This window comes from Mandrillus leucophaeus, unplaced genomic scaffold, assembly GCF_000951045.1.
Source record: "Mandrillus leucophaeus isolate KB7577 unplaced genomic scaffold, Mleu.le_1.0 Scaffold136, whole genome shotgun sequence".
Lineage (NCBI taxonomy): Eukaryota > Metazoa > Chordata > Mammalia > Primates > Cercopithecidae > Mandrillus > Mandrillus leucophaeus.
The window spans coordinates 271,819-294,857 of record NW_012101321.1 but is presented as its reverse complement, the minus strand read 5'-3'; the positions used below and the strand labels follow the sequence as shown (position 1 = coordinate 294,857).

The window sequence follows — 23,039 nt, the reverse complement described above, 5'->3', positions numbered from 1 at the left end:
CAAAAGAACAGTACTTTAAAAACCTGAGTCAGATTGTTTTACCCCACTGTTCAAAACTTTCAGGTAGATTTTCATCTTACTCAGAATAAAATCCAGAGTGCTCGTGATAATCTTTGAAGTCACACATGTTCTTGCCACTGGTCGCCTCTCTGCCATTTCCTACCTTTCTCCCCCTTGCTGTCTTCCCTCAAGCCACATGACCTTCTTGCCATTCCTTGAAAAGCTGAGCATGATACCACCTCCTGGTATTTGTACTTACTATTCTCTCTGCCTGCAGTGTTGTAACTGTCTTTACGACTTACTGCCTCACTTTATTCAGGTCTCACAAAAATATACCTTTTCTGAGGTTTTCCCTGACCACTATATCTAAAACAGCACAAGTGTGAACACATATACACATATATGACCATGGACATTTATGACTATATGACATATATATTTGTTTGTTTTTCCCAACTAGAATGTAAGCTCTATGAGAGCAGGGAGCTTTGTCTGTTTTGTTCTTCACAGAACATCACAAAATATACTATACGTCTGAAATTGTACCTAGCACATTATAGAGTTTGATAAAGTAGTTGAATTGATGAATGTGTGAGTGAGCAATCACCATTCTAGCCAAGTTGCTTTACTTGCAGTTTCTAGAATATATGACTCTTTTTCCACTCTGCTTCTTATTCCTCCTATTGAGGAACTCTCCTTTACTATATTCCTAATCTTATCGTACAAGATTTAGCTTAAATGTTACCTCTGTTAAGTTTTTCATCTTAGTGCTCACAACATTGTTTCCCTTTTTGTGCTCACAACACTGATTATAATTTTTTTTCTGCCAAAAACACTTTAAGTTTCTAGAAAGCTAAAAACTGATTTATATTTCTGTTTTATCTCATGCACATTGCCCATAATAGTAGGCGTATAGTAAATACATGTTGAATCACCAGCTGTTTTTAGGAGGAATGAAGTGAGAACTTAATAGCATAATTTGAAAAGGTAGTGATTATTTAGATAGCTGGATCTTAGTCTTCCTGATTAGAGTCCAAATACTAGTGTGTGTATATCTTTTATTTGTAAAGAACAGAAACTTAACTTCAGTAGCCACAGGTAATCTAGATATAGCGTGAGAATGCAGTGGCAGGAGGGAAAATAGGAATTTCAAAAATGCCAAGACCATTAAATGGAGAAAGGATAATCTCTTCAACAAATCGTGCTGGAAAAACTGGATATCCACATGCAAAAGAATGATGTTGGACTCTTACCTCACACCATATATAAAAATTAACTCAGAATGAATTAAAGACCTAAATGTAGACCCAAATCTATAAAAGTCTTAGGAGAAAACAGAGGAAACGTTTTCTGACATCTGATTTGGCAAGGATTTCCTAGTTATGAAACCAAAGCACAAGCAATAAAAGTAAGAATAGACAAATTGGACTACAAAATGAAAAACTTCTGTGCATCAAAGGACACAACAGAGTGAAAAGGCAGCCTGTAGAATGGGAGAAAATATTCGCAAGTTATATATTTGATAAGAAGTAAATATCCAGAATATATAGAGGATTTGTATAACTCAACAACAACAAAAACCCCCCTAACAACCCAATTTTAAAATGGGCAAAGAACTGTAGCTGGTGCGGTTGCAAGTGCTACCTCCTGACTGATGGACAACTGGCACAGCCCATTACAACATCTGCAGCACAACAACACAACACTCAGGAAAGAGAAAACCGTGGCATGACCTCAACTACTGCCATCGCCTGCATCACCCTGGCTAACTAGAAGGCCTTGAGTCTTTTCATGTACCCAGTACATTACTACTACTGCTGGCATTTGAGAAAGGCAACATACTAAGGCTCTTTATAACCGAGGAAGTCTCAATCTACGTCACTTCCCTCCCACCCCCATCGGTGCTGCTGCTGGTACCTGCTACTGGGAGACTAGAGGACAGGTTATATCACTGAATCTATTGCAGACATTCCCCAGCACCAGCCTGGAGCATGGCAGCTTCATTGGGCAACTAGACCCAGCGGAGCAGCAGGATTCACAGTATGGCCCTCAGGGACTGCTGCTCCTAGGGGAAGGGAGTGAGTGAGTGAGCCACATTAAGGGAGTACCCCTTGGGACAAAGGAAACTAGACTGCAGGACTTGAATCCATGAATTTTCTACTTGTGGGAAGTTTCTTTCAGCAGAGGCACAAGTGCACTTCTTGGCTTCTTGGCTTGGTAGAGAAAGTGCAGCTCTACCTCAACAGTCAGGCAGTCCTGGTGCTCCTGAAGGGTGTTGGAGAAGGAGATTACTTCTCCCTCTTGCCCACCACTGCAAACATAGCTACAGCTTCTCATAGGGAGCTCATTGCGGGTGCCTCTTTAGACAACATTTCTGGAACATTTCAGGGTGACTACATCCACATAGGAGGAGTGCCTTCCAGATTCAGGCTTGCATGAGAGGTAGAGTGACAACTCCTTTGTATGTGGAACATCAGCATTCCTGCAGATGAAAAGATGCGCCTGTTTGTGATCTCAATAGCTGGAACACTGGGGCAAGAGTGTGATTGAGAGGCAGATTGCTTTCCTGCTGACTTGGAAGAGTTGTGGTGGCCCCCTCACCCCCAAAGAAGACCTCAGTGCATTTCACTGAGAGCTTCCCCAGCCACTTCTGTCAAGGCTGGGACCTCTGCCCACCACATTGCAGTATTGCATTTACCCACCTGCCTTTGCTGCAGCCAGTTTTTACCTATGGGTGCCTCCTACTGGCATGAAGCCTGAACTGTTCAACCCAGTGAATAAAATGCTGGGGAAAAAAAATTTAAAAAGTGCACACCACTGGGGAACAAGATAAGCTTCATGAGACCTCTGCCATTCCAGCCCCACAGGGGACAGTGAACCTTCTCACACACTGTATTAGTTTGTTCTTGCATTGCTATAAAAATACTACCCGAGACTGGGTAATTTATAAAGAAAAGAGGCTTAATTGGCTCATGGTTCCACAGCCTGTTCAGGAAGCATGGCATGGGAGGCCTGAGGAAACTTACAGTTGTAGTGGAAGGTGAAGGAGAAGCAGGCATATCCTATATGGCTGGAGCAGGAGGAAGAGAATGAAGGGGAAGTGCTACACACTTTGAAACAACCAACTTTCATGAGAACTCACTATCACAAGAACAGCAAGGAGGAAATCTGCCCCCATGATCTAATCACCTCCCGCCAGGCTCCTCTTCCAACATTGGGGATTACAGTTCAACATGAGATTTGGGCAGGGACACAAATCCAAACCATATCACACACCCAGCACATTTCTCCTGCAACCAGCGTCTGGCAAAGCCATCACACAAAGACTCTACCTAACCAAGGAACTCATACAGAGTCTTCACCACTGAAAGCACCCAGAGCTGAAGCTAAGTAACAGTAAGCTACAAACACTTAAGTCACATCCTCAAGGTGGAGAAAAGGAAATTTTTAAAAGAACCCAGTATGATAAAAAATAAATTCAAAAAGAGTTAGAAGAAATAGTCTGCCCACATGAGAAGGAACCAGAAAACTAATTCTGGCAATATGAAAAAACAAGGAGAGTCACCTCCAGGAGATCACACCACTTCTCCAGCAGTGGATCCAAATTAAGATGAGATCTTTGAAATACCAGATAAAGAATTCAAAAGGTTGATTATTAAGTTACTCCGTACCAGATAAAGAATTCAAAAGATTGATTATTAAGTTACTCAAGGAGATACAAAAGGACAGAAAGGTGAAAACCAACGTAAATTTAAAAAGCAATTCAGGATCTGAATGAACATTTTCTAAATTGATATTTTAAAGAAAAACCAACCAGAACTTCTGAAAGTGAAAGACATATTTAGGGAACTACAACATGCAGTGGCAAGCTTTAACAATAGATTAGACCAAATAGGAAAAAGAATTTCAGAGCTCAAAGACAAGGCTTTTGAATTAGCCCAGTCAGATAAAATTTAAGACAAAATAATTAAAAGAAATGAGCAAAGTTATCCAGAAATAGGGAATTATATAAAATGGCCAAACTTAACAATTATAGGTGTTACTGAGAGAATAAAAAGCAAAAAAAAAAAAAAAAAAGAAAGAAAAAGAAAAGAAAACTTATTTAAGGGAATAATTAAGGAAAACTCCCTGGCCTTGTTAGAGATTTAGACATCCAAATACAAGAAGCTTAAATAACTCCTGGGAAGCTCATTGCAAAAAGGACATCACCAGGGCATATAGTCATCAGGCTATCTAAAGTCTGCATGAAGGAAAGAATTCCTAGAGCAGTTAGACAAAAGTGTCAGGTAACCTGTAAAGGAAAACAGACTAACAGCAGACTTCTCAGCAGAAACCTTACAAGCCAGAAGGGATTGGGGTCTTATCTTTAGTCTCATTAAACAGAATAACATCCAGCAAAACTAAGTTTCATAAATGACGGAGAAATAAAGTCTTTCTCAGACAAGCAAATGCCAAGGGAATTTGTCCATACGAGACTAGCCCTACAAGAGATGCTAAAAGGAATTCTAAATCTTGAAACAAAAAATTGATACACATCAGAATAGAAATTTCTAAAGGCATAAATTTCACAAGGATTTCATATAACAATAATACAGTGAAGAAAACAGTCACTAGGTAACAATATGATGATCTGTTTAAAAGATACAGATTGGCAGAATGGATAAAAAATTGCAAACCAAGTATCTGCTGTCTTTAGAAGACACACATAATACAAAGATTCTTACAGACTCAAGGTAAAGGGATGGAAGAAGATATTTCACACAAGGTGAAATCAAAAGCAAGCAGAAGTAGCCATTATATCAGATAAAACAAACTATAAAAGCAACAGCAGTAAAAAAAAAAAAAAAAGACAAAGAAGGTCATTATATAATTCAACAAGAAAATGTTACAGTCCTAAGCATATATGCACCTAACTTTGGAGCTTCCATGTTTGTAAAGCGATTACTGCTAGACCTAAGAAAAGAGACAGACAGCAACACAAAAATAGTTTGGGACTTCAACACTCCACTGGTGACAGACAAATCATTGAGGCAGAAAGTCAACAAAGAAACAGTGGAGTTAAACTACACTGTAGAACAAATAGATCTAACATATTTATAGAACATTCCACCCAGGAACCGCAGAATAAACATGATTCTCATCAGCACACACAACATTCTCCAAGGTAGATCACATGATCGGCCTCAATACTTTTTTAAAAATCGGAATTATATCAGGTATCTTCTCAGATCACAGCAGAATAAAACTAGAACTCAATTCTAAAAAGAACCGTCATAACTCTACATAGACATAGAAATTAACAATCTGCTCTTGAATGATGTCTGGGTTAACAATGAAATAAAGATGGAAATTTAAAAATTTTTTGCAGTGAATGATAACAGTGAAACAAGTTTTCAAAACTCCTGGGATACAGCAAAAGCAGTGCTAAGAGGAAATGTATAGTGCTAAACACCTACATCAAAAAATTTGAAATATTATAAATTGACAACCTAATATCACACCTCAAGGAACTAGAGAAACAAGAACAAATCAAACCCAAAGCTAGCAGAAGAAAAATAACAGAGATCAGAGCATAATTAAATGAAATTGAAACAAAAAAATACAAAATATCAATGAAACAAAAAACTGGTTCTTTGAAAAGATAAGCAAAATTGATAAACTACTCGCTAGATGAACCAAGAAAAGAACAGAGAAGATTCAGATAATCTCAATTAGAAATAAAAATGGAGACATTACAGCTGCTACCATACAAATACAAAACATCATTCGAGACTACTTTGGAAACCTGTTATGCATACAAACTAGAAAATCTAGAAGGATTAGATACTTTCCTGGAAGCATACAACCCTTCAAGCTTGAATCAAGAAGAAATAGAAATTCTGAACACATCAAGAACAAGCAGTGAGATTGATTCAGTAATTTTAAAAAAGTAAAATAAAACTGCCAATTTTAAAATGCCCACAGCCAGATGGAGACACAGCTGAATTCTGCCAGATACTCAAAGAATTGATACCAATTCTGGCTGGGCACAGTGGCTTATGCCTGTAATCCCAGCCCTTTGGGAGGCCAAGGCAGAGATCACTTGAGGTCAGGAGTTTCAGACCAGCCCAGCCAACATGGTGAAACCCTGTCTTTACTAAAAATACAAAAATTAGCTGGGTGTGTGGCGTGTGCCTGTAGTCCCAGCTACTTGGGAGGCTGAGGCGGGAGAATCACTTGAACCCAGGAGGCGGAGGCTCCAGTGAGCTGAGATCACACCACTGCACTCCAGCCTGGGCGACACAGCAAGGCTCCATCTCAAAAAAAAAAAGAAAAAAGAAAAAAGAAAAAGAATTGGTACCAATTCTACTGAAATTTTTCCAAAATATTGAGAGGGATGGATTGCTCCCTAAGGACATAACAAAAAAGAAAACTGCAGACCAATATACCTGATGAACATAGGTGTAAAAATTCTCAACAGAATGTTAGCAAACTGAATCCAATAGCACATCAAAAAAATAATTCCCCATGAGACTAGGTGCAGTGTCTCCCACCTGTAATCCCCGCACTTTGGGAGGCCAACGTGGGTAGATCACTTGAGGCCAGGAGTTCCAGACCAGTCTGGCCAACATGGTGAAACCCCCTCTCTACTAAAAATACAAAAATTAGCTGAAAGTGTTGGTGCAGGCCTGTAATCCCAGCTACTCGGGAGGCTGAGGCAGGAGAATCGCTTGAACCCAGGAGGTGGAGGTTGCAGGGAGCCGAGATCATGCCGCTGCACTCCAGCCTGGGCGACAGAGCAAGACTCTATTAAAAAAAAAAAGTAAAAAGGTAATTCCCCATGATCAAGTGAGTTTCTTTCCAGGGATGCAGAGATGGTTCAGCATATGCAAGTCAATAAATGTGATTCGTCATATGAACAGAATTAAAAACATATGATCATCTCAATATATGCAGAAAAAGCATTTGATAAAATTCAGCATCCCTTTATGATAAAAACCCTCAACAAACTAGGCATAGAAGGAGCATACCTCAAAATAAAGCCATATGTGACACACTCAACAGCCAGCATCATGCTGAACAAGGAAAAGTTGAAAGTAATCCCCCTAAGAACTGGAACAGGGAAGGATGCCCGCTTTCACTGCTTCTATTCAACATATTATAGTACTAGAAGTCCTAGCTAGAGCAATCAGGCAAAACAAAGAAACAAAGGGCATCCAAATTGGAAAAGAGGAAGTCCAGTGATCTCCGTTTGCCAATGATTGGATACCTAGAAAACCCTGAGGATTCCTCCAGAAGACTCCTTAATCAAATAAATGAATTGAGTAGTCTCAGGTTACAAAATCAATGTACACAAAATAGTAGCACTGCTATACACCAACAACAACCAAGCAGAGAATCAACTCAGTAACTCAATTCCTTTTACAATTGGTATGTGTGTGTATATATGTGTGTGTGTGTGTATATATATGTGTATGTATATGTGTGTGTATATGTGTGTGTATATATGTGGGTGTGTATATATACATGTGTATATATGTGGGTGTGTATATATGTGGGTGTGTATATATACACACGTGGGTATATATATACACACCCACATATACATATACACTCACACACTTAACCAGGGAGGCAAAAAATCTTCACGAGGAGAACTACAAAACACTGCTGAAAGAAATAATAGATGACAAAACAAATGAAAATACATTCCATAAGAATCTGTATTCTGAAAATGACCATACTGCCCAAAGATTCGATGAAATTCCTATCAAAATGTCAGCATCATTTTTCACAGAATTAGAAAAAAAATCCTAAAATTCATACAGAACCAAAAAGAGCCCAAATAGCCAAAGTCCTAAGCAAAAGGAATAAATCTAGAGGCATCACATTACCCCACTTCAAACTGTACTATAAGGCTATGGTAAACCAAAACAGTGTGGTACTGGCATAAAAGTAGATACATAGAATAATAGAACAGAATAGATAACCCAGAAATAAAGCCAAATACAACCAACTGATCTTTGACAACGCATGCAAAAACAGAGTAGGGAAAGGACACACTATTCAATAAATGGTGCTGAGGAAATTGGATAACCATGTGTAGAAGAATGAGACTGGACCCTTGCCTGTCACCACATACTCAATTAACTCAAGATGGATTAAAGACCTTAAGATCTGAAACCATAAACATTCCAGAAGAAAACCTAGCAAAAACTCTTCTGGACATTGGCCTAGGCAAAGAATTTATGACCAAGACCCAAAAGCAAATGCAACAAAAACAAAGATAAATAAACGCGACCTAACTAAACAAAGCTTCTGCACAGCAAAAGAAATAATCATCAGAATAAACAGACAACCTACAGAATGGGAGAAAATATTTGCAAATTATGCATCAGACAAGGAACCAATATCCAGAATCTACAGGGAACAAGTAATTCCATTAAAAAGTGGGCAAATGACATGAACAGACATTTCTCAAAAGAAATACACAAATGGCCAACAAACATGAAAAAATGTTCAACATCACTAATCTTCAGGGAAATGCAAATTAAAACCACAGTGAGATACCGCCTTACCCTACCCAGAATGGCCATGATTAAAAAGTCAAAAGACAGTAGATGTTGACATGGATGTGATGAAAAAGGAATGCTTATACGTTGCTGGTGATAAAACAGTATCTAGAGATCTCAAAGAAGTAAAAGTAAGTCTACTATTTAACCCAGCATTCCCATTACTGGGTATCTACCCAAAGGAAAAGAAGTCATTATATCAAAACTGCACATAGGTGTATTGCAGCACAGTTCGCAGTTGGAAAGTTATGGAGTCAACCTCAGTGCCCAACAACCAATGAGTAGATAAAGAAAATGGGGTTTATATATACCATGGAATACTACTTAACAAAAAATGAAATAATACCTTGCAACGACTTGGATAGAACTGTAGGCCATTATTCCAAGTGAAGTAACTCAGGAATCAAAAACCAGATACCACATGTTCTCACTTACAAGTGGGGACTTAGCTGTGGGTACACAAAGGCACACAGAGTGGCATAATGGACATTGGAGACTCAGAAGAGGGGGAAGGTGGTGGAGAGTGAGGGATAAAAAACTATAGGGTACAATGTACAGTACTCGGGTGATGGGTGCACTAAAACCTTAGACTTCCCTACTGCCTACTTTATCCATGTAACCAAAAACCACTTGTACCCCTAAAGCTATTGAAATAAAAAATTTTATTTAAAAAACTAGAATTACAGTATGATCTAGTAATACTACTTCTGGGCATATATCCAAAAGAGTTGAAAGCAGGATCTTGCAGGATCATTCACACCCATGTTTGTAGCAGCACTGTTCACAATAGCTAAACGTTTGAAGCAACCCAACTATCCATCATGGGATGAATGGATACATATATGTGGTATATACATACAAGAAAATATTACCCAACCTTAAAATGGAAGAAAATTTTGACACATGCTACCACATGGATAAACCTTGAAGACGTTATGTTACATGAAATAGCCAGTCACGAAAAGATACTGTACAATTCCACTTACCTAGAGTAGTCAAATTCATAGAAACAAGTAGATAGTGGTTGCCAGATGCTGTGGGGAGGTGGAAAATGGAGGGCAATTTAATGGGTTATAGTGTTTCAATTTTACTAGATGAAAAAGTTTTGGAGATTGATTGCATAACAATGTGAATATACTTAACAGTACTGAACTATACACATAGGTTAAGATGGTAATTTTTATGTTACGTGTTTTTTACAATAATTTTTAAAAAGAATCTAGGAACAATTCTTTCATAAGGTCATAATTTAGAAGCAGTAGCAGATTTAGACAGCATTATTACTGTTTTTAATGAATCAACTTTATTTTCAAGAGCAGTTTTCACAGCAAAATTGAGGAGAAAGCACAGGGAGTTCGCCTGTAGCGCCTGTTCCCACGCATGCGCAACTGTCGACATCCCTCGCTAGAGTGGTACATTTGTTACAATTGATGACCCTACATTGACACATCATCACCCCAAGTTCATACTTTACCTTAGGGTTCACTCTTGGTGTTGTACACTATGGATTTTGACAAATGTATAATGACATGTATCTGCCACTATAGTATACAGAAAAGTTTCTCTGCCCTAAAAACCCTGTGTTCAGCCTGTTCTTCCTTCCTCACTAATTTCTAGCACCCTCTCATCTTTTTATTGCCTCTATAGTTTTACCCTTTTCAGAACGTCATATAGTTGGAATTATACAGTATGTAGCCTTTTCAAATTGTTTTTTTTTTGTTTGTTTGAGACAGCATTTTGCTCTGTTGCCCAGGCTGGAGTACAGTGTTGTGATCTTGGCTCATAGCAGCCTCTACTCCTGGGCTCAAATGATCCTCCGACCCCAGCTTCCCAAGTAGTTGAGACTACAGGGATGCAGCAGCACACCCAGCTAATTTTTGTGTTGTTTGTAGAGACGGGGTTTCACTGTGTTCCCCAGGCTGATCTCAAACTCCTGGGCTCAAGCGATCCGCTGCCTCAGCCTCCCAAAGTGTTGGGATTACAGACATGAACCACTGCACTTGACCTGGGTTCTTTCATTTAGTAATTTGCGTAAATTTCCTCTGTGTCTTTTTGTGACTTAATAGCTTATTTACTTTTAGTGCTAAATAATCTTCCATTTATGTAGGTACCACATTTTATCTGTTCACTGAAGGGTCTCTTGATTGCTTCCAAGTTTTGGCAATTATAAATTGTTATAAATAAATAAGGCTGCTGTAAACATCTGTGTGTAAATTTTTCTGTGGTTAAGTTTTCAGTTCATTTGGGCAAATACCAAAGAGCACAATTGGTGAATCATATGTAAGAGTATGTTTAATTTTGCAAGAAACCGCCACACTGTGTTCCATGGTGGCTGTACCATTTTGCATTCCTTCTAGCAGTGAGTGAGAGTTCCTGTTGCTTCACATCCTTGTCAGCATTTGGTGTTGTCAGAGTTATGGAATTTGGCCATTCTAATAGGTTTTTTATAGTATCTCGTTGTTTTAATTTGCAGTTCCCTTATGACATACGATGTTGAACGTCTTTTCGTATGCTTACTAGCCATCTTTACATTGTCTTTGATGAAACATCTGTTTGATAAAACATCGGATCTTTTGCCCATTTTTAGTTGGGCTGTTTTCTTAATGTTAAGTATTAAGAATTCTTTGTACAGTTTAGATAACAGTCCTTTATCAGATGTGTTCTTTGCAAATACATTCTCTCAGTCTATGGTTTGTCTTCTCATTCCTTCATATTGTTTTCTGTGGAGCAGAAATCTTAAATTTTAATGAAGTGCAGCTTATCAGTTTTTTCTTTCATGGATTATGGCATCAGTGTTTTCTTTCATGGATTAAAGTCATCACCATACCCATGGTCATCTAGGTTTTCTCCTGTGCTATCTTTACAAGCTTTATGGTTTTGCATTTTACGCTTACGTCTGTGATCCATTTTGAGTTAATTTTTATGAAAAGTGTAAGGTCTTCGTCTGGATTCATTTTTTGCAGAAATGTCCAGATACTGCTAAATGTCTCCAGGAGAGGGGAGAAATTCCTCCTTGGTTGAGAATTACTGTTATAAATAGATCAGTTTAAATGATAGTAGAAAATTCCACTGAATTTCATTTATTTTTGCATGTGGATGTCCAGCACCAGTATTCCAGCACCATTGTGGAAAATAGTCTTTTCACCATTGCATTGCCTTTCCACTTTGTCAGTGATAGTTGACTACATTAATGTGGGTCTGTTTCTGGGCTCCCTATTCCACTGACCTATTTGTTCTTTCACCAATACTACATTGTCTTGATTACTGTAGCTTTCCATCTAGTCTTGAAGTCTGGTAATAGGCACAGAATTATTTTGATAACACTTGTCAACTAAAGTTTGTGGATTTTTAAGCTAGTGATCTGTTACCAACCTAATTCTACTCTGCCCTGTGCTCTCCTTTGTCTTCTCAGTCCTCCAGTTGGAAAAATAGAGCTGCCGTAGTTGAATTAACAACCAAGCTTGGCTTTCTGTAATTTTTTTTTTCCCAATTATAAGTGGTGTTCTACCATAACACTATTTAAGAGGCAAGGATAGTGCCTGTGGTACCTATAACAAATATGTAACTCGTTTTTAATTAAGAAGTTTAGGTTAAGTGAAGTTAAAGCAGCCAGATGGAATTTTAAAATTATATATGTATTCTGTTTATTATACAAGTATTTGGTAGGTTGCAATGATAAAAAATATTAAAACGGTGGCTTGTAAGTACTATAAACATGAATACAGTCTTTATGATTTGGTATTAGTTATACGCTTTTTTTCTTCTTTTGTTTTAGGAGTCTACCATGGCTCAAGAATCTCCCAAAAATTCAGCAGCAGAAATTCCAGTGACTAGTAATGGAGAAGTTGATGACTCTCGTGAACACGGCTTTAATAGGGTAAGAACACTTTTCTTTCTCTTAATGCAAATAATCATGATAAGCCTTTAAATGTTGAGATGAAAGTAATAGACAAAATATAATATAGGATTGTTTTCTTAGATTGGCTTCAGTCAGGAATCTAATGTTATTATATAGGGATGACAAGGAAGGCCATTTTAATAGTTTGTCAAGATTAAGCTCCAGGCCAGTAAACTATTAGGTTTTGGTTTATCTTCAGTAATTGATCAGCACAAGAGTATGTCTGATGATTTTGGTATCTAACTTTATAAGACTACTTAATTCTGTTTGTAAAAAAAGATTATCCTTTTAAAATTGGCACTAATATCTTTTCTATATGTATGTCATTTAGTACATAATTTCCAAATAGCCACTTCTGATTTTGCTGTTCATTTTCTAAAGTGCCATACTTGACTCAGTGGAAAATGGTATTCGGGGTTCATTTAATTTTGATCTGTCTGTCAGTTGAAATTTAATTTTAGTGCATTTTAATTGGAACACCATGGGTTTGAAGATAATCTGGGTTCAAATTTCAGCTATGCCACATTTCTAGCAGTATAATCTTGTGCCAGTTATTTTATCTCTTCAGATTTTTGTTTTCTAATCTCTGTAATGAATATCTTATTTACTTTCATGAAGATATTAATATTAAATGAGATAAGTAATATGTCTAATATAGTCATAGAAATGATAGTGATGGTTATTTCTGGAGATACTTGCATTAAACATTCCTTTTTATGACATTTGATATAAGTGTACAACTTTAAAAATAGAGTTTTCATATTTTTGAAAAAGTAGTGGTTGAAATGTACTTAAATTATTGTGTAGTTTAGATAGTACTCTTTACTCCATATGTTTAAGAATAAAATATTTTAGTTTAGCAGAAGGTGATAACTTAAATCAGGATTTCTCAGTCTTAGCACTGTTGACATTTTGGGCCAAATTATATTTTGTTGGGTCTATTGGCCTACGCATTGTAGGATGGTTAGCACATCTCTGGCCTCTTCCTACTATTTAATAGATGCCAGTAGTACCCTGCAGTTACGACAAACAAAAATGTCCAGATATTGCTAAATGTCTCCAGGAGAGGGGAGAAATTCCTCCTTGGTTGAGAATCACTGTTATAAATAGATCAGTTTAAATGATAGTAGAAAATGCCACTGAATTTCATTTATTTTTGCATTAACAATCTTTTGAAAGGACCTAGTATGTCTTCAAGCTTAAGGTTTATTTTAATGGCAAGTGCTTTAACTTGGTTTCTGAGCACTGTGGTCCAGCATGGTGTGACTCATAGAACCAAGAGACTTTTAAATTCTGAGCACACAAAAGAAATTTTCATTTCAGATTTTAGTCTTTCCAAGACATACCTGCATAATAAGAAACTTAAGTTAGCATCATTAGACTATACCAATTATTTTATAAAGTTTTATTAATTTTAATACTAATTATGCCAAGATTCAAGTTAATGATTTCTTCATCTTATTTTTGGTAACAACTCTTTTTGCAAACTTACTATGCAAATATTTACTATCTGCTCTGTACCAGGTACTGGGAATATACAGTGAACAAAAATGTCTGTCATCAGGTAGTTGATATTTTAAAAGACAATCTGATGAAAGCTAAGGACCTTTATCCAAGAATAATGCAATAATACATAGAAAATGTTGCATTCATGGTTAGGGAAGTCACTTGCCATCGTAAGCCTGTTTTTCTTCTTCCTGTTCTTCTTTATTGAGGTATAGCTTCTACACAGCAAGAAGCACAAATGTTAAGTGTACCACTCGAGAGAACTACCGCTCAGATAAAGATGTAGAACATTTCCAGGACCTCAGAAGGCTTCCTTATGCCCTGTAGGCAATACAACTCACCCCATCCTGGGATAAACACATTAACCTAACTCTATAATCATAAATTGCTTTCGGCTATTCCTGAACTACCTATCAGTGGAATCATACCTATCAGTGGAATCATACAGTGTGTACTCTTTTTCAACTGGCTTTCACTCAACATTATGTCCGTGAGATTCAGTCATGTTGTTGCTTATTGCAATTTTTTTTTTTGGAAACGGAGTCTCGCTCTGTCACCCAGGCAGGAGTGCAGTGGTGCTATCTTGGCTCACTGCAAGCTCTGTCTCCCTGGTTCACGCCATTCTCCTGCCTCAGCCTCCCGAGTAGCTGGGACTACAGGCACCCGCCACTACACCCAGCTAGTTTTTTTGTGTTTTTAGTAGAGACAGGGTTTCACTGTGTTAGCCAGGATGGTCTCGATCTGACCTCGTGACCCGCCCGTCTCAGCCTCCCAAAGTACTGGGATTATAGGCTTGAGCCACCACGCCCGGCCGGCAGTTTTTGAATTTTTTTTTAATTTTTACTCTAAGTTCTGGGATACATATGCAGAACATGCAGGTTTGTTACATAGGTATACATGTGCCATAGTGGTTCGCTTCACCTATCAAACCATCATCTAGGTTTTAAGCCCTGCATGCATTAGGTATTTGTCCTAATGCTCTCCCTCCCTTTGCCCCCCACCCCCTGAGTGTTTTAAATTGTAGTATAGTTTTCCAGTGTGTTAATATACCACAGTTTGTATATCCATTCTTCAGCTGATGGTTATCTAGGTTGTTTCCAGTTTATGGCTATTATGAATAAAACTGCTGTGACCATTCTTGTACAGATTTTTTGGTGTACTTGATTATTTGTTTCTGTTGGGTACGTACCCAAGAGTGAAATTGCCAAGTCACGAGTATATAAATGTTTGGCAAATAGTTGGACCAGTTAACAACACCAGCAATGAATGAGAGTTCTAGTTGTTCCACATCCTTACCAGCTCTTCATATTGTCATGCATTTCAATTTTAGTCATTCTTATGGAGGCATAATGGTATCCCATTGTGGTTATAAAATGCAGTTCCCTGATGACTATGATGTTGAGCACGTTTTCGTATTCTTATTAACTATTGGAGATTGTCTTTTATAAAGTACTTTTCCAAGACTTTTGCCCATTTCTCTACTGGGTGTGTGTCTTTTTTCTAATCTCTTTGTAGGAGTTCTTTGTATATTCTGGGTATATGTCATTTGTTTGGATGTATATATGCAAGTGTCTTCTTACAGTCTGTGTCTTGTTTTTGTACTCTATTAATGGCATCTTTTGATGAACAGAAGTTGTTAATTTTAATGAAGTCCAATTTCTCAATGTTTCCTTCTGTAGTAATTTTTATGTCCCATTTAATAAATCTTTGCCTACTTCAGTATCTTGAAGACACTTTGTTTCTTCTAAAAGTTGTGTTGTTGTGTTTTTCACAGTATGGTCTGTGATTCATCTTGAATTAGTTTTTGTGTATGATGTGAAGTAGGGACCAAGATTTTTCTTCCCCTCATGTAAATATTCAGTTGATCAGCACTGTTTATTGAAAAGACTGTTCTTTCTAGCCATATGCAAAAAAAATTAAATTGGATCCTTAACTTACACCATACACAAAACTAACTCAAAATGGATTAAAGGCCTAACTGTAAGACCTGAAATTATAAAACTTCTAGAAGAAAACACAGGGGAAAAGCTCCATGACATTGGTCTTAGCAATGATTTTTTGATATGACATCAAAAGCACAGGCAACAAAAAAATAAACAAGTGGGACTACGTTAAACTAAAAACTTTCTGCACAGCAGAGGAAACAATCAACAAAATGAAAGGGCATCCTATGGAATGGAAGAAAATATTTGTAAACCATATATCTGATAAAGTTAATATCATCATAAAGTGATGCTGGATTTTGTCAAATGCTTTTTTGGCATCTATTGAGATGATTAACTTTTGTTTTTAATTCTGTTTATGTGGTTTATCACATTCATTGACTTGCATATGTTAAACCACCCCTGCATCCCTGGTATGAAACCCACTTGATCATGGTGGATTATCATTTTGACATGTTGTTGGATTTGATTAGCTAATATTTTGTTAAGGATTTTAGCATCAATGTTCATCAAGGACATCAGTCTGTAGTTTTCTTTTTTGATTATGTCCTTTCCTGGTTTTGGTATTAGGGTGATGCTGGCTTCATAAAATGAATTAGGGAGGGTTCCTTCTTTCTCTCTCTCGTGGAATCGTATCAAAAGGATTGGTAGCAATTCTTTGTTGAATTTCTGGTTGTAATTCTGCTGAGAATCTCTCTTGGTCCTGGACTTTTTTTGTTGGTAATTTTAAAATTACCATTTCAGTCTCGCTGCTTGTTATTGATCTGCTCGGAGTAGCAAATATTTCCTGATTTAAGCTAGGAAGGTTGTATTTTTCCAGAAATTTATCCACCTCTTCTAGATTTTCTAGTTTATGTGTGTAAACATGTTCATGGTAGCCTTGAATGATCTTTAGTATGTCAGTGGTGTCAGTTGTAATATCTCCTGTTTTGTTTCTTTGTGAGGTTATTTGGATTTTCTCTCTTCTTTTCTTGCTAATGGTCTGTCAATTTTATTTATCTTTCAAATAACCACCTTTTTGTTTCATTTATCGTTTGTATTTTTGTTTGTTTGTTTCAATTTCATTTAGTTCTGCTCTAATCTTGGTAATTTCTTTTCTTTTGCTGGGTTTGGGTTTGGTTTGTTCTTGTTTCTCTAGTTCCTTGAGGTGTGACCTTAGAATGTCAGTTTGTGCTCTTTCAGTTTTTTTGAGGTAGGCGTTTAGCACCTCTTTGCACTTCTTAGCACCACCTTGCTGTTTCCCAGAGGTTTTGATAGGTTAATTTCCACCTTGTTTTTTCATTTTTGACCCAATGCTCATTCAGGAGCAGGTTATTAATTTCCATGTATTTGGTATCAAAGGTTCCTTTTGGAGTTGATTTCCAGTTTTATTCCACTGTGATCTGAGAGGGTGCTTGATATAATTTCAATTTTCTTAAGTTTATTGAAGTTCATTTTATGCCTATCATATGGTCTATCTTGGAGAAAGTTCCATGTGCCATTGAATAGGATGTGTATTCTGTGGTGGTTGGATGAAATGTTCTGTATGTATCTGTTAAGTCCATTTGTTCCAAGGTATAGTTTAAATCCATTGTTTCTTTGCTGACCTTCTGTCTTGATGACCTGTCTAGTGCTGTCAGTGGAGTATTGAAATCCCTCACTATTATTGTGTCGCTGTCTATCTCATTTCTTAGGTCTGTTAGTAATTGTTTTATAAATTTGGGAGCTCCAGTGTTAGGTGCATATTTGTGTAGGATTGTGATATTTTCCTGTTAGACAAGGCCTTTTACCATTATATAATGTCCCTGTTTGTCTCTTTTAATTGCTGTTGCTTTAAAATTTGTTTTGTCTGATTTAAGAATAGCTACCCCTGCTTGCTTTTGGTGTCCATTTGCATGAAATGCCCTTTATCATGCCTTTTCTTTAAGTTTAGCTGAGTCATTATGTGTTAGGTGAGTCTCATGAAGGCAGCAAATGCTTGATTGGTAAGTTCTTATCCATTCTTTGGCTCTGAATCTTTTTTTTTTTTTTTGAGACCCTGTCTCACTCTTGTTGCCCAGGCTGGAGTGCAATGGCACAATCTTGGCTCACTGCAGCCTCCACTTCCTGGGTTCAAGTGATTCTCCTGCCTCAGCCTCCCGAGTAGCTGGGATTACAAGACACCCACCACCACGCCCAGCTATTTTTTGTATTTTTAGTAGAGATGGGGTTTCACCGTTTTGGCCAAGATGGTCTGGATCTCCTGACCTTGTGATCCACCCCTGTCGGCCTCCCAAAATGCTGGGATTACAGGCATGAGCCACCGTGCCTGGCCAGTTCTGTATCTTTTAAGTGGAGCATTTAGACCATTTATATTCAATGTTAGTATTGAAATGTGAGGTACAGTTGCATTCATTGTGCTCTTTGTTGCCTGTGTACTTTTGTTTTTTGTTTTTGCTTTTTAATGTGTATTTTTGTTTTATAGGTCCTGTATGATTTATGCTTTAAAGAGATTCTGTTTTAATGTGTTTCCAGGATTTGTTTCAAGATTTAGAGCCCCTTCCATCAGTTTTTGTGGTGGTGGCTTGGTAATGGCAGATTCTCTCAGCATTTGTTTGTCAGAAAACGACTGTATCTTTCCTTATATATGATACTTAGTTTCCCTGGGATACAAAATTCTTGGCTGATAATTGTTTTGTTTGAGGAGGTGAAAGATAGGGCCCCAGTTCATTCTAGCTTGTAGAGTTTCTGCTGAGAAATCTGTTGCTGATCTGATAGGTTTTCCTTTATAGGTTACCTGGTGCTTCTATCTCATAGCTCTTTAAGATTCTTTCTACCCCTGGACCGGCCTGCTAGCCCATGCTCCAATGTTAATGACATCGAAGGCACCCCTCTCAAGGAAATCTCAACTGCACAACCCTTACCACACCCCAATTCAGCAGGAATCAGAGCAGTCGTCGGCCAGCCTCCCCAGCAGCACTTGGGTTTTCCTGTTGAGAAGGGGGACTGAGAGATAGGATTAGCTGGATTTCCTAGGCCAACTAAGAGTCCCTAAGCCTAGCTGGGAAGGTGACTGCACCCACCTTTAAACATGGGGCTTGCAACTTAGCTCACACCCGACCAATCAGAGAGTAGCTCACGAAAATGCTAATTAGGCAAAAACAGGAGGTAAAGAAATAGCCAATCATCTATTGCCTAAGAGCACAGCAGGAAGGACAATGATTGGGATATAAACCCAGGCCTTCGAGCCGGCAGTGGCAACCCCCTTTGAGTCCCCTCCCTTTGTATGGGAGCTGTTTTCACTCTATTAAATCTTGCAACTACAGAAAAAAAAGATTCTTTCTTCGTCTTAACTTTGGATAGCCCGATGACATTGTGCCTAGGATCTTTTTGCAATAAATTTTCCAGGTGTTGTTTGTGCTTCTTGTATTTGGATGTCTAGACCTCTAGCAAGGCTGGGGAAGTTTTCCTTGATTATTCCTCTGAATATGTTTTCCAAACTTTTAGAATTCTCCTCTTCCTCAGGAGCACCGATTATTCTTAGATTTGGTCGTTTTACATAATCCCAGACTTCTTGGAGGCTTTGTTCATATTTTCTTATTCTTTTTTTCTTTGTCTTTGTTGGATTGGGTTAATTCGAAGACCTTGTCTTTGAGCTCTGAATTTCTTTCTTCTGCTTGTTCAATTCTGTTGCTAAGAATTTCCAGAGCATTTTGGATTTCTGAAAGTGTGTCCATAAAAGTTTCCTGAATTTTTTATTGTTTTTCCTTTATACTATCTATTTCCTCGAATATTTCTCTCTTCACTTATATCATTTTTTGAATTTCCTTGCATTGGGCTTTGCCTTTCTCTGGTCCCTCCCTGGTTAGCTTAATAACTAACCTTCTGAATTCTTTTTCAGGTAAATCAAGGATTCTTGGTTTGGATCTGTTGCTGGTGAACTTGTATGATTTTTTGGGGGATGGTGTTGAAGAGCCTTGTTTTGTCATATTACCAGGGTTGGTTTCCTGGTTCCTTCTCATTTGGGTAGGCTTTGTCAGAGGGAAGGTCTAGGGTTGAAGCTGTCGTTCAGATGTTTTTGTCCCACAGGGTGTTCCCTTGATGTAGCACTCTCCCCCTTTTCCTATGGATGTGGCTTCCTGTGAACCAAACTGCAGTGATTTTTGTCTCTCTTCTGGATCTAGCCACCCAGAGAGTGTACCTGGCTCCAGGCTGGTACTGGGGGTTGTCTACAGAGTCCTGTGATGTGAACCATCTATGGGTCTCTCAGCCATGGATACCAGCACCTATTCCAGTGGAGGTGGCAGAGGGTGCAATGGACTCCATGAGGGTTGTTAGCTTTGGTGGTTTAATGCTGTATTTTTGTACTAACTAGTTGGCCTCCTGCCAGGAGGTGGTGCTTTCCAGAAAGCATCAGCTGTAGTAATGTGGAGAGGGACTGGTGGTGGGCACTGCCTTAGAACTCCCAAGAGTATATGCATTTGTCTTCAGCTACCAGGGTGGGTAGGTAGGTGGGGGCAGGGCTAGTTGTGTTTGAGCTCAGACTAGCAGTGGGTGGGTCTTGCTGCAGCTGCTGTGGGGGATGGGGATGAGATTCTCAGGTCACTGGAATTGTGTACCTGGGAGGATTATGGTTGCCTCTGCTGAGTCATGCAGGTTGTCAGGGAAGTGGGGGAAAGCCGGCAGTCACAGGCCTCACGCAGCTCCCACGTAAACTGAAGGGCTGTTCTCACTCCCACCGTGCCAACCCCTAACAGCCCTGAGTCTTTTTCGAGGCAGAGAGCGTGATGGGCTTGTAAACTTGACCCAGGCTACCTGGCTTCCAGCTGCGAAAGAGGGCTTGGTTCTTCCATGGCCTGTGGAGTCTGCACATTGGATTTGTGCCCTCCCCCAACTTCTGGCCAGGAGGCTTCTAGCGCTGTTCAAATTGTTACAAAGTTGAGCTGGAGATTTCCCTCTCACTGTGGAGTTTTACCCCCTGCTCCTCTGGTCACCCTCCTGATGGATCCCTGTGGTGCCAGGCAGGAATGGCCTGCTAGGGGACCCAGCGAGTTCCCCGGGCCTTTCCGCTGCTTCCTTTACCCCTGTATTTCTCTTGGCTCTCTAAACTGACTCAGCTTTAGGTAAAGTCAGAAACTTCTCCCACAAACAGACCTTCAGCCTCTCCAGTGGGAGTACGTGTTTGGGAGAGGAGGCTCTCCCTTTCCCACTTCCATAGTTGGGGCAATCACAGTATTTGGGATGTCTTCCTGGTTCTCTGGGAGCAGTCCATTTCCTTCAGAGGGTCTGTGGGTCCTCTCAGGATTGCTGGTTTGTTCTTGCAGTCGATCTGGAGCTAAATTTACAATAAAAAGTTTTATTAGAATAAAGTGAATTAAACTGCAACATACCAGTATGAGTTCTTTGCTTATTCAAAGCCAATAACTTCCTCCTTTGTGAATTTACTGATTGACTTATATTAAATTCTCTTTTTAAAGATTCCCTTGCAATTATTTTACTTCCTATTGGAAGGCAGAAAAGGAAAACATAGGTTGTGTTGGAGGTCTCTCCTTATTGAATATGAACCTTATCAATGGGCAAGCCTCCATAAAAGCAATAACCTATTTCACCTCCTGAAAGAAATTCAACATAATACAAGTTAATTATTTCTGTTTGTATCTGGTCTTGTTAAAAATATACACATCAGATGACACAAACTAATGGAAAAAACCTTCTGTGTTCTGATTTGGAAGAATCAATATCATTAAAATAGCCATATTGCCTAAAGCAATCTACAGATTCAGTGCTTTTCTATCAAACTGCCAGTATCATTTTTTTCACAGAACTAGAAAAAACTATCCTAAAATTCATGTAGAACCAAAAAAAGAGTCCAAATAGCCAAAAGGATCCTAAGCAAAAAGAACAAATCTGGAGGCATTACATTTTGCAACTTCAAACTATACTCTAAGGCTATAGTAACCAAAACAGCATGGTACTGGTACAAAAACAGACACATTGACCAATGAAACAGAAAAGAGAACCCAGAAATAAAGCATCACACCTGCAGCCATCTGATTATTGACAAAGTCAACAAAAATAAGCAATGAGGAAAGGACTTTCTATTCAATAAATGGTGATGGAATAAATGGATAATCATATGCAGAAGAATAACACTGGACCCCAACTTTTCACCATATATAAAAAGTAACTTCAGATGGATTAAAGATTTAAAGATAAGACCTCAAACTAGAAAAATCCTAGAAGAAAACCTAGGAAACACCATTTGGACATTGACCTTGGGAAATAATTTATGAATAAATCCTCAAAAGAAGTGGCAACAAAAACAAAAATTGACAAGTAGGACCTAATTAAAGAGTTTCTGCACAGCAAAAGAAACTACCAACAGAGTAAACAGCCTACAGAATGGGAGAAAATATTTGCAAACTCTTCATCTGACAAAGGTATAATATCCAGAACTTATGAGGAACTTAAACAATTGAACAAGCAAAAAAACCCCATTGAACAAATGGGCAAAAGACATGAATAGACACTTTTCAAAAGAACACATACAAGCAGCCAACAAACATATGAAAAAATGCTCATCACTAATCATCAGAGAACTGAATATCAAAACCACAATGAGATGCCATCTCACACCAGTCAGAATGGCTCTTATTAAAAAGACAAAAAATAACACATACTGGCAAGGCTGCAGAGAAAAAGGGAACACTTATACACTGTTGATGGCAATGTAAATTAGTTCAACTACTGTGGAAAGCAGTTTGGAGATTTCCTAAGGAACTTAAAACTACCATCAGACCCAGCAATCCCATGACTGGGTATATATCCAAGAGAAAATAAGTCATTCTACCAAAAAGACACATGCACTCGTATGTTCATCGGAGTGCTATTGACAATCACAAAGGCATAGAATCAATCTAGGTACCCGTCAGTGGTGGATTGGGTAAAGAAAATGTGGTAGATATACATCATTAAATACTATGCAGCCATAAAAAAGAACAAAATTACGTCTTTTGCAGCAACATGGATGCAGCTGGAGGCCATCCACCTGTTTTTGTTCCTGCTGAATTAACACAGGAACAGAAAACCAAATACCTTATATTCTCACTCATAAGTGCTAGCTAAACATTGGATACTCATGGACCTAAAGATGGCAAGAATAGAAACTGGGGACAACTAGAG

At 38.3% G+C, this 23,039-nt stretch overlaps 1 protein-coding gene across 6 annotated transcripts in view; it reads left to right on the top strand.

Annotated features, from left to right (window-relative positions):
• Positions 1–23,039, top strand: part of ARFIP1 (ADP-ribosylation factor interacting protein 1) — a 145,209-nt gene that overhangs the window by 47,223 nt on the left and 74,947 nt on the right. For 4 of the 6 annotated variants that reach the window (XM_011973221.1, XM_011973218.1, XM_011973222.1 and 1 more), the window contains exon 2: positions 12,328–12,429. In XM_011973221.1, the coding sequence (XP_011828611.1) occupies positions 12,337–12,429 (93 nt within the window). In that variant the 5' untranslated portion in view covers positions 12,328–12,336. Of the gene's footprint in view, positions 1–1,092; positions 1,099–12,327; positions 12,430–23,039 lie in introns of all 6 variants that reach the window. The other 2 variants (XM_011973223.1, XM_011973220.1) reach the window with 1 other exon arrangement.